We start from the raw sequence: 15,540 nt of genomic DNA, 5'->3' as shown, positions 1-15,540 counted from the left end.
CCTGGGCCCTCAATGGCTGACCACACTGACCTGTTTGAATGTCTGTCTGAGCGGGAGGGGGACCCAGCTCCCTCGGGTCATTTGGCCCCTCAATCTCCACTGTACGCTGCGAGGAGAGTCCAACCCTGCCCTGGGGTCTTTCTTCGCTGCAGACTACATTTTCTGGACTTTCTAAGGACATTCTTCAGATTACATTTCAACACGCACAGTTCCACGCCTTCATTGAAAATCTGGCAAGTCAAGGCAACCCCAGAGGCATGGCTAAAGTTTCAAATCAGCCCTGGGCAGATTGGCTGAGTTTAACCCATGCTTGGACTCCCCTCGCAGCGTACAAAAAATGACCCTTCAGGTAAGCCAATGGTCAATCTGGTAGATAATCTGAATGAGAGCTGATACTGTCTCCCCTTCTCCTTTAAAATAAATATACTTACAGAAAGATGTTATGGCTGAACACGTGTATACGTATATAATGTCTGAACCACCTTTACTAATGTGTGAAATATGGTCACAAATGGCAAAATGTAGCATGAAAGTGTATAAAGAACAAGTCTTGCTAGAATAGTTGTCAGCTGTGACCAGGGGGGCATTTGCCCAGGTTTGCCTGGTGCACCAGTTGCGGCCCTACCTGAACCGGGAGGTTCTCACAACAGTCACTCGTGCCCTTGTGACCTCTAGACTGGAGTACTGCAATGTGCTCTACATGGGGCTGCCCTTGAAGAGTATCCGGCGACTTCAGCTAGTCCAGAATGCGGCCGCGCGAGCGATCGTGGGTGCACCTCGTTTCACCCACACAACACCTATCCTCCGTGAGCTGCACTGGCTACCTGTTGATCTCCGGGTGCGCTTCAAGGTGCTACTTGTCACCTACAAAGCCCTGCATGGTATTGGATCTGGGTACTTGAGAGACCGCCTACTGCCAATTACCTCCACTCGACCAATTAGATCCCATAGATTAGGCCTCCTCCGAGTTCCATCAGCCGGTCAATGTCGACTGGCAACCACGCGGAGGAGAGCCTTCTCGGTGGCAGCTCGGACCCTATGGAACGAACTCCCCGTGGAGATTCGTACCCTCACCACCCTCCAGACCTTCCGCGTAGCCCTTAAAACCTGGCTGTCCCGACAGGCCTGGGGCTAAAGACCTTAACCCCACCCGAATTGTATGAATGTTGTGCTTTTAACAATGTATTGTCTTATGTGTTTAACTTGGTTTGTCCTCCCTCCCTTTGAACTGTGAGCCGCCCTGAGTCCCCCCAGGGAAAAGGGCGGCATACAAATAAAATACCTATACCTATACCTATACCTATAACTTTATTTTTCCATTGGGTAACTTCCTTAGACTCTGGGCATACTACCCTATTTTTTGGAGTATAAGACGCACCGGACTGTAAGACACCAAGATTTTGAAGAGGTAAATTTTAAAAAAAGTTTTTGCACTCTGCAGGCCTCCCAAACCCTCTGCACGCCTCATTTTTTGTGAAAAATGGGCCATGCAGAGAGTTTGAAAGGCCTGCAAAGTGGTCCTGGGGACCGGGGGGGGGGCAAAATGGGCCCTTTTTTTGCCAAAAACAGGGCACGCATAGCCTTTAGGAGGCTTGTAGAGTACTCCTGGGGGCTGGGAGGGGGGAGCAAAAATGGCCCATGTTTTGCTCGTTTTTGCCCTCCCCAGTCCCCAGGACCACTTTGCAGGCCTCCAAAACCCTCTCCACGTCCATTTTTGTGAAGGGTGGGGGGTTCGGGAGGCCAAAAAAGCTGTATTCAGTGTTTAAGACGCACCCAGATTTTCTCCCTCTTTTTTGGGGCGGGGGAAATGTGCATCTTATACTCCAAAAAATATGGTATGTATATAATAGATTTTGGTTTTAGCAAAGCATTTGACAAAGTAGCTTGTCACATTCTGATCAGCAAGTTATGTTTTGTTTTGTTTTGTGTTGTTTTGTTTGTTTATTTGTTTATTTCCCGACATTATTTTTACAAATAACTCATATGAAGTGAATTGGGCTGAGACGGGTGACTGGGTCAAGGTCATCCAGCAGGCTTTAATGGCTAAGACAAAACTAGAACTCGCAGCCCTGTTTTCTAGCCTGGTGCCTTAACCACTAGACCAAACTGACTCTTGTTGAATAGGCTGACTGGCATATCTAGTTTGCATATCTATACCTGACATGGTCATTAATGTTTTGTTTATCAAATCTGCAGATAGCACATAAATGGGTGGGATATTTTATATGGTTGCAGAGGAAATAATATTCAAAATTATTAGACAAGTGGACTGAAAATAACAGCCTGAAATTTAACCATAGCATAGGTAAAACACTGATGGAGTAGCAATACAACAAAAGGAGTTCTCTGTCTCTCTCTCTCCATCCCTCTTTCTCTCCCTCCCTCTCTTTAAATTCGATGTCTATCTATTTTTCAGAACTATAGAAATTTCTAAAATTATGAGTGTGGAAACGATTCTATCATGGGATCTTTTGACCCTGACCAGGCCACTCCCAAGTGTTAGGAAAATAGTCTAAGCCCAAAATGCACATTGTAAGAATTCTACAAATAGTTGGGATTATTTTGGATCACTTCTTGAATATTTGAAATAACGTATTCTAGGGTAAGACCACTTTAGAGGTGTTCCGAAAACAGCTCTTCTGAGAACAGAATGGTTCATTGTGGGATCTTTCCGATGGAACATTCACAAGTTACCTTCATAGATGTGTCAAAATCACTGTTTATATTTCAAATTAGTTGTAGTATCAGGAAAAGGCCAGAGAGACTAGTGCTTTTGTATGCACATGCAATTATGTTCTTTCTCAAACTCTTTAACGTAGACACATATGTATCAGGGGTGGTATTCACTTACATTCCCTACCGGTTTGCAAAAGTGAGCGCACAGCCTTCTGCGCATGTGCTTTTGGCGAAAAAAGGTCCTTAATGGGATGCCCTAGAGCTGGGTGGAGTGGGCGGGGTCACCCGCAATTTCCGCTACCGGTTCAGGTGAATCGGTCTGAACCAGTGGAATACCACTTCTGATATGTATAGTGAATAATCGTATCTCCCTCAATGTTGATAATGTTTTGGGCATCATCTGAAAGTGACTGACCCTGGGTAGAGTAGTGCTACTTGAGCAAGGTACCCCTTTCCCTAAATTCTGCCAATTTCTCCCTTCTATTTTGGGCTTCAGAACCATATTCTGGTGGTTCTGAGCAATCCTTCAATATACTATTAGGGATTTTTAGAGTAAGAGGATGTAATGCCCACTATGTTGCTTTTGGATCACAGGTGCTATCTTATCTTAGCTTTGTATTTATGCCTGTGTATCTGCATCCTTTTATGTCAGCAGCTTGGATTAGCAAGTTGTTTCTTTTATTTAAAGGGAGTCAGCTAGATAAAGAGAATAAGCAAAGATAAGGCATAATGCTTTGGTTTGTACATTATTGTTTTAGAGAAGTAGTGAATGGGCCAATAAATGGCCTGAGGCTTATGAGACAAGAGCATTGTTCAACAGCTTATATTTATTTATTTCTACTATATTTATATCTTCTTGTTGCATCTGCTGCACTTCAGGAAAATAAGGGAGGCATTGTAACTAAGGGGAAGAGCCCATGGTTTTCACAAAGAAGACCCCTCTTTGCAATCTCTGCTTCTCTGGGTACATTAGAGAAAGCCCCATGTGAGGTTGCCATCAGTGTTGATAATATTAGTCATTGGTGTAATGTTGACCATGCATTGCATTCTCTTTGTTCCTCTAATATTTGTCATGAGAATTGACAAAGTTGGAGTATGTTTAGCTTGGAGAAGATGCAAGGAAGGCATGGTAGGGTTGCTGACTTCAAATATTTGAAGGATTGTCAAATAGATGATGAAGGAAATCTATTTTGTTTGGCAAAGGAATCGGTGAGACTTGATTCAAACAACTAAAAGAGTTATCCACTGAGCTTTCAGAAGAATTTCTTGATTGTTCTTAAATGGTGCATGTTGTTTGAGATTGGAATAACGTTCCCAAAAGGTGACATTCTTTTTTCTTAGATGGTCTCTAGGGCTGCCTATAAGCTGATCTTATCCAGCAGATATTCAGCACGTAGGGAGGAAATGGTTTATGTAGCTTTTGAAAGTCTTTCCAGTGGTCTGTTACAGTGATGAAAGTCATTTTTTTACTTCCGGTTCTGTGGGTGTGGCTTGGTGGGTGTGGCAGGGGAAGGATACTGCAAAATCTCCATCTCCTCCCCACTCCTGGGGGAAGGCTATTGCAAAATCTCCATTCCCATCCCACTCTGGGGCCAGTCAGAGGTGGTATTTATTGGTTCTCCGAACTACTCAAGATTTCCGCTACCAGTTCTCCAGAACTGGTCAGAACCTGCTGAATTTCACCCCTGGTCTGTTACCTTTATAACCTTGTAAGTTTGCTTATTTCTGGATGCCATTATTTGAAAATAAGTACTGTTCTTTGTGGCCTTTTAAGCAATTCTGTACGGCCAGCTCTTTATAATTATAATACAGTATGTTCCAAGGTTTCTAACTGCTCAGTTATTTCCTCGGACATTTACCCTGATTTGCACTAAATCCAACAGACTGCATATTTTGTCCCGATTGGAAAGGAACTACACCGGGGTTTGTTCAATGTGAGTTAGCTCAGTGCTTCCAGGATGGGAATCATCCAACATAACTACTAATCAGAATAAGAGTTCAGTTTTGAAATTTTATGCTATGAAAAACCTATAGCCATCTCTTTGTTCTTTATAGTTTATGCGTTTTATGTTAGTAAATATTTGTGTACTCTTATAAATTTTTATGGTTTGGGTTTTGTTTCTAATTGCATTATTTTATTTCTTTTGTTAACCGTAATTTGATTTATGTGATGATAGTTAAAAATCCATTGCAGTTCTGAAGGACTATGGTTTACACGTAACAACAAATATCAACCTAAACAAAAAAGAGAAAGGAAAAAGGACATCACAATAAATCTCCCTCAGAAACAAAGGATAAAACTCCAGAGAGGCCCATGATAATCACATTTAAAGTTACTGTAGGTGCTATTTAACCCAACAGTCTCCAACTTTTCCGGCTCTGTGGATCAATGGTGGGGGGAAGGGGATGGTTCTGTGCAAGCAGCGGGGTTATGGCATAGGCACGGCTCTGTTTGGGCAAGCAGTGGACATGCGTGGCTGCCATTCGCACAAATGAAGTTGTGCATATGCACTTGCCCACCACTGCACGTGCAAGTGAAGCTACACATGCTCACTCACCCATTTCTTCTGCGGCCCAGTTCTGAATGGGCCATGGCTTGGTAGTGGGCTGTGGCCAGGAGGTTGGGGACCCTTGTTCTAGTCCAACCCATGTTCGATATGGAATTCAATGCAGCACTGTTTCTTAAACCTTTTGCTCTCAGAACTCCTTCCCACTTTTAAAAATTATGGAGGACCCCCCAAGAGTCTTTGTTTGGGTTATATTTATGAATATTTACCGCATTAAAAATTTAAACTGAACCAGTGGTGGGTTCCGGATCCTCTTGCAACCAGTACGGTGCAACAGGGCCCAACATCCACCACATGAATGCGCGCAGCACGTGCACATGCGTCCTTACCTCCTGCGATGCCTCTGCAATACTCCAGCTGCTTTGCGGAGTGTTGCGCAGGTGCTGTATGCACTGTGCATGTGTGCGGAAGCACCAAAGAGTTCAAATACAGGTAAGGAGGATGGGCGGGCAGGTGGGACCCCCGGAGCACCGTACCGGAACGATATCCAGTGCTCCCAGGAGGCACCGGTACGCCCGTACCGGGGCGTACTGCCTGCAACCCACTACTGAACTGAACATATGTAGACTATTTATCGAATCATATAAAAATAATATTAAACTCATTAGATATTAACTATAATATGTAATATGTAAAATATTTTTCATGAGAAATATTCCATATGTTACATTTTTAACAAATATAAAATAATAATGAGAAGAGTGACATTGCTTTTAATTTCTGCTAATATCTTCAATGTCTGGCAAATAATTTTGATTTCGGAGAGCCCTGAGAAGGTCTTGGAGGACCTCCAGGATTCCTCAGACCACACTTTAAGAAACATTGTGCTACAGCATATTTGACAGATGCACATAGTCTCTGAAGACCTCAAATACAGTAAACTCTCCATGTCATGTGGCCGCTGGTCCCACTGGCTGATGAATTGTAAAGTCTAAATGTTTTTCTGGTATCTACCCTGAACTTTCTTGTAATCCTTTGCTTTTGGTCCTGCCCTCGGGAACATTAGATGTAAATCCACTCACTTTTCAGCCTTTCATATATTTGAAGTCTGTGGTTATATCTCCCCTTAATTGTCTTTTCTGTAGGCTAAACATATTCCTATCCTTTAACTGTTCTTCACAGAGTTTGATTTCCAAATATTTCACTATCTTGGTAATCCTTTTTTCTGCTTGTTTGTATCTGCTGTGGTCTTTTTTGAACAGTGATGCCCAGAACAAGAAGTCATAGTCAAATAGGGTCTGACCAGGGGTGAAATGCTACTGTTTCACCCAAACAGGTAGTAAAAAATGCTACTGGTTCTCTTGAACTGGTATTAAAAAAATGCTAACGGTTCAGGGAACCGGTATTTCCGACGACCAGCTATGACGCGCAATTTATATTAGCAGGAAATCCTGCTTTCTAGCTAATATAAATCACGTGGCACAGCAGATTTCCCTCCCTCTTGCTGTTCTACTGGTTCCACCACAAATCCACGGTAGACTAAAGCGTGCTCGAGGAAAGCGCGTACGTGACGTCATCACAGCGCGATGAAAACGGCACGCTGTGTGCGGTAAATTTAAAATTAACGCGAAAACCTTACCCTAACCCCCCCAAACCTAACCCTAAACCTAACCCTAAGCCTAACCCTTAACCTAACCCTAAACCTAACCCTAAACGTAACCCTTAACCTAACGCTAACCCTTAACCTAACCCTAACCCTAAACCTAACCCTAACGCTTAACGTAACCATAAACCTAACCCTAACCCTTAACCTAACCCTAACCCTAACCCTTACCTTTATGTGAATCGGCTTGCTTTAATTTTATTTTAATTTTAATTTAATTTATTTTTAATTTTATTTGTCGCGCTGCTGATGACGTCACGTACGCGCTTTGATCGGGCGCGCTTTAGTGGACCGCGGTTTTGACGGGTCACGGTTCTACTTACTTTTGCAGGCATGCTCAGTAGTAGGCTCCGCCCACCCGCCCGGATGTCACCACATCCGTTTTTGACACTCTGTGCATGCACAGAAAGTCCTGCGCATGCATGGAGGTGGCACGTACGCTCATATTTGCGAACAGGGAGCGAAGGTAAGTAGATTTCACCCCTGGGTCTGACCTTTACAAACTAGCAAAGAAAAAATATTTCCTTTGATCTGGATTTCATGTTTCTCTTAAGCAATTCCAAGACAGCATTTGTCTTGTTAGCAGGCACATTACATTTCTAGTTCATGTTTTTTTGGGATGACAAGGACACCTACATATTTTCCCCAAGTACTACTGCCACACTCCCCCCTATCCAGTACTTGTGTCTTACATCAGCTGCCATGTCCAAGGCACTTTTGCAAACATAGCCTGATGAATAATGGCCACCCACCTCATATTCCAAATCCCTTCATCTAGCCTAAGAGCAGTGCCTCCTGGAAATATTCTGCTTTCCTCAGGATGTGCCTAATCCTTTAATCACTCCTGGGAAATACAGGCCAGCTGGTGGACAGTAAAGTGTCCATTAAACATTAGCACTCAGTTGGTAATTCTTCAGCCTGTCTTCTGTTACCCAAGGAAATAAGGAAGTACAGTTCAGTAGCAGAGCACATCGATTGCATATAGAAGATCCATCCTCTACTCCAAAAGGCTTTATGCTTGAATTCCTAGGTTGTGATTGTTGTTCTGAATAGCAATACTGTGCTGGATGGTCCTACTATGTATGATAACATCTGTGTTGTATATCATCATTGACTGGAAACTCTCATGCCTATTTTCCCACCTTTTTTGGCCTACAAGATCACGGCAAGATTATTAACTGTCCAAAATGCTAAAGCTGTAGATGCATTTATCCTTGAATGCTAAAGCAGTAAACAGTAACAGAGTTGGAAGTGACCCTGGAGGTCATCTAGTCCAACCGCTTGCTCATGCAGGAGACCTGCAGAATTATATTCCCAGTTGAGATTCAAAGAAGTAAAAGCATAAGGTAAAGCCTAGACAGTTTTTCCCTGTCCAGAAAGCAAAGACCGTAGTTTATGTCATGGAATTAATTTTAGCACTGTGCTATGTTGAGGTGGGCTTTAATTGCTGGAGCTCCTGGCCTCCAATTGACCGTGCAAAATCTCCTCAGTTCTGATTACAAAAGCCACTCTATGTATTCCTGAGTGAACCATCCCATTCAAGGGGCAGCCAAGCACTACGTTCCACACACAGACTAGCTAAAACATTGGGTCTCTCCTTCAACTTGTGTATTTCTGAAAACAGCATTGGCATTAATGGAATATGCTTTTTCTCACCACCGGAATTTGACTTTTGAGCATCAGATATAATACCGTAGGTGCCTCATCATGTATTCTTGCCCCATATGAAAGACCTGGGGCATACACTTTATTTTTAATATTTTCTTTTTTTACTTTCCCATTTTCAGGAATGAATCTCTATCCTGAGTGTTCATTCTGGAATTAAAAAGTGGAGCAACGTTTGCTATAATCAAGCATAACTTTCACAGGTTATGCGATTGTATTAGATTTGTATGATTGTCATAACTTGTTAACAGAAAGCACAGGGGAAGCTTTTGTTGGGAAAAAGAACAACAACTGGAAAGAACCAGGTTGGGAAATAAAATTATGATCAGAGATAGATTTGTGGTTTGATATGCTGGCTACCCGTTTTTATTTCAATGCAGTTACTAATTAGTATTGTCTTCTCAGCCACCAAATCTGGTTTCAACTCTCTGGATCAATATTCTGTAAAAAAAACTCAAAATGATAGACTTTAGATTATATTAAGCTTTACATAAAGTTTTATCCGTAGTGCATTCTATTGGGTAGTTTTCTGAAATATAACTGGCTATTTTACCTTTTTAACCAATAGGAAATCTTGTGGTTATTTAACCCAGTGCATTTGTTAATGCACAAGCTTTTGAGACTTGTAGTTGATTTCATTGGCTGTGTGATCTGGAGGCCTCAGGCTACAAAAGCCACATTGTGGGCTTAGCATACCATGCATTATGATGTTTGTAATGAACGAAGAACAAAGCAAAATTAACACATCACATGAACTATGCCATTATACACAGGTAGTCCTCAGCTTACAGCTGTTTGGTTAAAGATGATTGAAAGGCATGACTGCCTTCAACAATGTGCTTTACAACCTTTGCACTTTTAACTGTAGCATCACCTCCACAGTCCTGTGATAGTAGTTAGAGTGCTTGGCAACCAGCTTCCATTTATGACTGGTTGCAGCATCTTACGGTCACTTGATCACAGTTTGCTAAATGACTGTGCTAAAAATCATCACAAAATCGAGTCCAGTCGCATGATGGTTCAACTTACTGACTTACGACTGAAATTCCAATCCCAATTGTGATCATAAATCAAGAACTACCTTTATACAGACCTAGAATTGTTGAAATGGAATTTTAAGATTGCAAAATGAAGGAGCTATGCTTGTGAATGATACTACTGTGACTTTCTGCTCCTAATTGCAGAATAATGCAGTTGTCTACTTCCTGAATCATAAGGGCTATAATTTTTCAGTATTTCATGTGTCTTTTATACTTCAGAGAGCTTGCTGTTTTAAATGAACATAAGCCTCATTGGAGTCAAGGTCAGCTATTAAGTAGCTACATGGAGATTTCCATATATATTTTTTGGGCAGTAATACAGGAGTGATTTGTAGTTATCAATCTCCAGGTTATTGCTGTTATTTAACTTCCCGGTCTAGTCTTTAGCCCTGCATTTTCTTCATGGTCTTTCATCCACATGGTAACTAGGTTTGACTCTACGTAGGTTTCTGACATTCATTCAAGGTCAGCTACTGCTGCACCTAGTACAGCAATACAGTAGGAAAGCTATAATTTATCCAGAACTACCCGAACATTGCAGTAGATCCTGACTTAGTCATTTAGTATTATTTTTTAAAGTATTGAAGAATGAAACCTGAGAAGTCCATGTTGGTTAAAAACATGTATATTCCCAGCCATGGTTTAACTGTAGCTTCTTGAATGCCAAACTTCATTATGTAATCCATAATCAACCTAAAAGGGTATTTTATGTCCTGTTGTGACATGAATCCAGTTGTACTTTCTCTTCTTATTAGTGACATTTTTCAGAATGTGCTCCTGACTGACTTTCCTTCACCATCTTTCTTTTTTTTCTTATCCCAGGCCTATGAACTTTCCACCCTTACGGGCACTCAAGTGTTGCTACTTGTGGCCAGTGAGACAGGCCACGTCTATACTTTCGCCACACGGAAACTGCAGCCAATGATCACCAGCGAGACGGGCAAGGCACTGATCCAGACATGCTTGAATTCTCCTGACTCCCCTCCTCGGTCGGACCCAACCAGCGATCAGCGCATGAGTGCTACGGGCTTTGAGGAAACGGACCTTACGTATCAGGTGTCTGAGTCGGACAGCAGCGGAGAAACAAAGGTATCCCCAATTTCTACCTTAGCTTCTCAGTCTTGGGAGAGAGAAAGAGCTACTAACATTGTTGCTCCCTGCATGTGCTTCAGTGTAGTAGACCTGCGTGTTACCAGCTTAACTGCAAGGACCAGACGGTTTCCTTCATTGCGTTTTGCACCAATGAAGTCTAGCAGTGTAAAAGTTAATTCCCCTTGCAAGGTTTTTTTTTGAAGGAAAAAAAATGAGATGTTCTGCAGGATGCAGTAGATTAGGAGCTGTTAGGACCTGGATTCTGCTGTTGGGCATTGATTTCGGGACAAGCAGTGCCCCCCTGATCACCAGCAATCCTCTCTGTACCCATGTTACCCAGCTCCAGTAAAGTTTGGCAGGGAGAAAGGCTGAAGCTGACTGAGAGTGCTTTGATTGCTCAGACTTATCTAGTGTTACTTCTCCTGGGAGGCTGCCTTCCCTTCCCCCACCACCTTCCCTGGGACCCGAGTAGATGGGCTGGATATCTGCCGAAATGGGATGGGAACAACCCATGTCATGCCTTCCTCTAATGGCAGCAGGCGTTGGGTGGCTGGGCAGGGCAGGGCAGGGCAGAATGTGGCAGGTGCTCTTTGCTTTCCTGCTAGGACCTCCTGGAGCAGCTCTGTTTTTGGTTATCTCTGCCTGGGCGTCTCTGTGCTCCCGCTCATTGATAAAAATTGGATTCTGCCTCCATGGCCATATAAGGCCTGGTTTCCTTCCCTGGAGCCCCTGGCTGGGCCCCTCACATTCCTTATAAGCTGCAGCTGTCTCTTGCTTGGTGCTGTTTTGGAAGGGGGCAGGGAGGACAGGGGGAATTGAAACACTTGGCTGAACAGACTATTCCTTCTTTCTCTCCGAGTGTCCAGCCAAATACTCTGCTAGCTTAACTCTTTACTTTCTCCACAGCAGCTCACACAGCATTACTAGAGAAATGGGGTACCCAGGGGACATTGTGTACGTGTTGGTGTGTGTGTGAGGGAGAGCGAGAGGGAGAGAATACCTGCCTGTCTTGGCAGGAGAGAGCAGTTGTTTTGGATGACTCCAAGATGGAGAAAAGTTCTAAGTGCTTTTCCTCAGTATCAGCCTTAAAACATTAGGCGTCTTCATACCGCTTAAATTATCTCTGTAAATCTGTGTCACAAAGTTGTTTGCTACCTCAAAGATGACCTAAGCCTGTTAATGCCAACAGTTGTGTTATCTCACTTTGCAGGCTAAAGAGGCAGCGTTTTGCCAGATCCCACATGATGAATTCTGTGTTCTTTGCTATTGCTTCAGAGTTTCACCCTCTTTCCCAGTCTTTATGGCTGTGGCCAGCACAGCTCTTTCTCATGGCCTGCTACCTGACTGTTAGCAGGAGATGCCAGAGACTGAACCCAGGAACTTCAGAATGTTTTACCCCCAAGCCAACATCCTTCTCTTCAAACCTGAAAAATCTTTTCTCATTCTCGGCAAGCATGTAGGCAGGAGATAGGAAATGAAACTCCTGTAATAGCTTTTTTAGAACCCACACAGCTGTCTGCCTTGGCTTGAGACAGTTGTCAGTTGCACGAAGCAAATGATTCCTCTAAAAACCAGCCCTACTTATATTGCCTTTGGCGACTGTTCAGGGGAGACACCCCCCCCCCCCCCGGTTGAGTAAAGATAAACTTCATTTTCAGGCTTTTCCAACTGGACAGCATATAATATCCTACACACTGTTTTTTAAGTATGGAGAATACAGGTATGACTAATCACTGTAGATTATTTTCCTAGCAGTGATTTTACCATTGGTGCACTATTTGCAGGGGGTGGGTGGGTTAGCAGCAATATAATTCTTCTGTTTGTCCTTGAAGCACAGCATTAAAGTAGGTAACATATTACAGCCTAGTTGAGAATTTCTGCTTCTTGCATTACCTTTTATTGGAGAGATTTTCAGGTACAGTGCAAGAAAGGAACAGTCTCCTTTCCCAATATGCCCATTCTCTCTATCTTTGTTCCAAACCAGCATTTTAGAAAATGGATACCTACCTATCTGCCTGCCTACCTAAATACTTTGATGTGTTTCAGTGGTGAGATTAAAAAATATTTACTACTGGTTCTGTGGCGTGGCTTGGTGGGCGGGGTAGGGGAAGGATACTGTAAAATCTCCATTCCCTCCCCACTCCAGGGGAAGGTTACTGCAAAATCCCCATTCCCTCCCGATCAGCTTGGGGTCAGAAGGCAGAGAATAGATGGGGGTGGGGCCAGGCAGAGGTGGTATTTACCGGTTCTTCAAACTACTCAAAATTTTCATTACCAGTTCTCCAAAACTGGTCAGAACCTGCTGAATACCACCTCTGACGTGCTGCCAAATTTCCCATTTCCATACGGTAATACCACAGCTTGAACTCCTTCAGGCTCTTTTTCAGATCAACACAGTAGCAGGGGCAGATATGATAGGTCCCAAAATCGATTTTCCTCTTGGTGTATGATACTTTTAAAACAGAGTTCTTAGGTTCTTATAAGTTAGAGCTAATAACTTTAGACTTCCATTAAATATGGTTCCCCACCCCCACCCCGGTTGGTACTCTATTATGAACATGAGAGATGATCAGTGGTCAGATTTTGGTTCTACTAAACAATGGTCATAGATTTTTATAGTCCCAACAGGAGGCTCAGTATTGGAGGAGGCTTCTGGGAAGAAACAGCTTGCAGGTGTTATTCATAGGTTCCATCCCTTTCGATCATCAGCAGCCATGATTTGGGGGTGAAGATGGGGGTGAAGAGTCAATTTGAAGACAAACCAAACAGACCATGCCTTCTGAGGGAGGAGCAATCTGGGTTTAGCAAAGTAAATTTCTAAAAGGATGATGTGTCTTACTTGCAATATGTCTGGTTGATGCATAACTCTCTTTGCGGATTGTGGGCTATTAGAAATACAGATGTAACAGCTTAAACCTGAATGAAGAATACCCATGTTCCTTCTAAGAACAGGTGGTGGGATTTTATCTTAGCTTACATCATTATAGGCATGGCCATTCTATCCAGAATCAAACAGTTGGGCAAGAGTGTCCCCCTTGCCATAGAAACATTTTTTAACTAGGCATATTCTGGCACACAAAACAACATAGCAACAAATTCTGCAATTTGACAACAGGCAGTGCATGCTACAATATCAAAACTAAAGAGCGAAAGTAGAAAGTGAATGGGAAAGTTGGAAACTAACTTGCAGGTTGATTGGATTGGGGGGATAGCATATTCTTCCTGTCATGGTCAACACATTTGTTTTAGATTAGGGTAAATAATAGGTTTCTTTTCATATTGTTAAGATGCAAATTTATTTTCCCTCATTACTGGTCATGCTGATGAAGGTGAGAGTGGTTATTCAGCAGCATTGATTTCTTTTATTAGTCTTCAAAACCCAGAAAGTTAAAAGATGTGCAAGGGGTACTTTGACTTATAGTCATATCACACTTTTTCTCAGTTTTCCTAGTTTTTGCTTTATAGAAGACCAGTGAAGTGAGATATAGAAATAATATGATGAAAGTTTCTTCAGCTTTCATTAAACATTATTGAGCATGAGCTCCGAATACAGCTTCATCACTGATATTCTTTTTTGTGTTTTTAAAATCAGAAATCCCTTTGCCCCAAGGCTCAGTGCTCTTCTATTATAGCTTGCTTGAGGTGAAAGTGGCTTTGTGGATATTTACCTCATCTGCAAAGAGATGATGAAATGAAGAAAACTTTCTCTGATCCTGGAGAAAGCAATTCCCCCCACAGTGCCTCTTTAGAGAAAGAGAGGAACAGGTGAAGTACAGAAAGACTCTTTTTGTACATTTTTTCCATTTTCCTCACATCTTCCATTTTCCTTTTTCTTGGTAACATTTCATGTCTAACTGGTATACCACTAACATTACAAGCAGTCCTCGACTTACAACCACAATTGTGTCCAAAATTTATGTTGCCTAAGTGAAACAATTGTTAAGTGAATCACTGCAGTTGTTAAGTTAATAATATGGTCTTTAAATAAATCTGGCTTCCCCATTGATTTTGCTTGGTAAAAGGTCTCAAAAGGAGATCATATAACCCTGAGACACTGCAACTGTCATAAATATGAGTCAGTTGCCAAGTGTCTAAATTCTGATCACATGACTTATGAGGATGCTGTAATAGTGTGAAAATGGTCATGTCACTTTTTTCAGTGCCATTATAATTCTGAGCATTCACTAAATGCACTATTGTAAATCACGGACTACTTGTATATACATACACATTAAGCATAATGCAAGATATTTAAAAATAACCCTCTATTAATAAATGGCCAAAACACAATGTTTCACCCTAAATTGCTCTACCCTTGTGTTGTACAAATGAAGACAGCTTTGAGTTTCACTTGACTCAAGCAACAGGAATGTCAGAGTAATATTTCTGAACTGCCCTCAAATGTGATTGTCCTTGAGTCTCATAATTTTTACTTTCATTATTGTTGAAGTGCAATTTATTTAGGAGTTCCCAGATTGGATAAAACCAATTTTAAAGCCTTTTTTCCTCCTTCCAAATGATACCACATTTTGGAAGGGATGAAAGCTATAGGACGAATTCTCATGATAGCTTGTTTAGTAAAAATGGATACGTGAAAACAAATGACTGAGAAATGGGCCCGATAAGTTATTTTTTCTACAGTTTCTAATACACCTTGTCCTATTAGTAGTAGAATGACTACTTCAGCTTCAACCACAACAATACATGAGCACACAATAGATACGTACTTAAGGTAAACTCCAAACTTGATCGCAGAAAATATGACTTCAGCAACAGAGTGATCAATGCCCAGAATGTACTACCTGATTCAGTGGTTTCTTCCCCAAACCCCCAAAACTTTAACCTTAGACTGTCTACTATTGACCTCACCCCATTCCTAAGAGGTCTGTAAGGGGCA

At 42.1% G+C, this 15,540-nt stretch overlaps 1 protein-coding gene across 3 annotated transcripts in view; it reads left to right on the top strand.

The window, feature by feature from the left end:
* Nucleotides 1-15,540, top strand: part of SRF (serum response factor) — a 77,351-nt gene that overhangs the window by 14,451 nt on the left and 47,360 nt on the right. For all 3 annotated transcript variants that reach the window (XM_032215707.1, XM_032215706.1, XM_032215704.1), the window contains exon 2: nt 10,374-10,640. In XM_032215707.1, coding sequence (XP_032071598.1) covers nt 10,374-10,640 — 267 coding nt within the window. The remainder of the gene's footprint in view (nt 1-10,373; nt 10,641-15,540) is intronic.

This window comes from Thamnophis elegans, chromosome 4 (assembly GCF_009769535.1).
Source record: "Thamnophis elegans isolate rThaEle1 chromosome 4, rThaEle1.pri, whole genome shotgun sequence".
NCBI classification, from domain to species: domain Eukaryota; kingdom Metazoa; phylum Chordata; class Lepidosauria; order Squamata; family Colubridae; genus Thamnophis; species Thamnophis elegans.
Note: the sequence above shows the minus strand (reverse complement) of the source record. Positions and strands in the feature narration are given on the sequence as shown.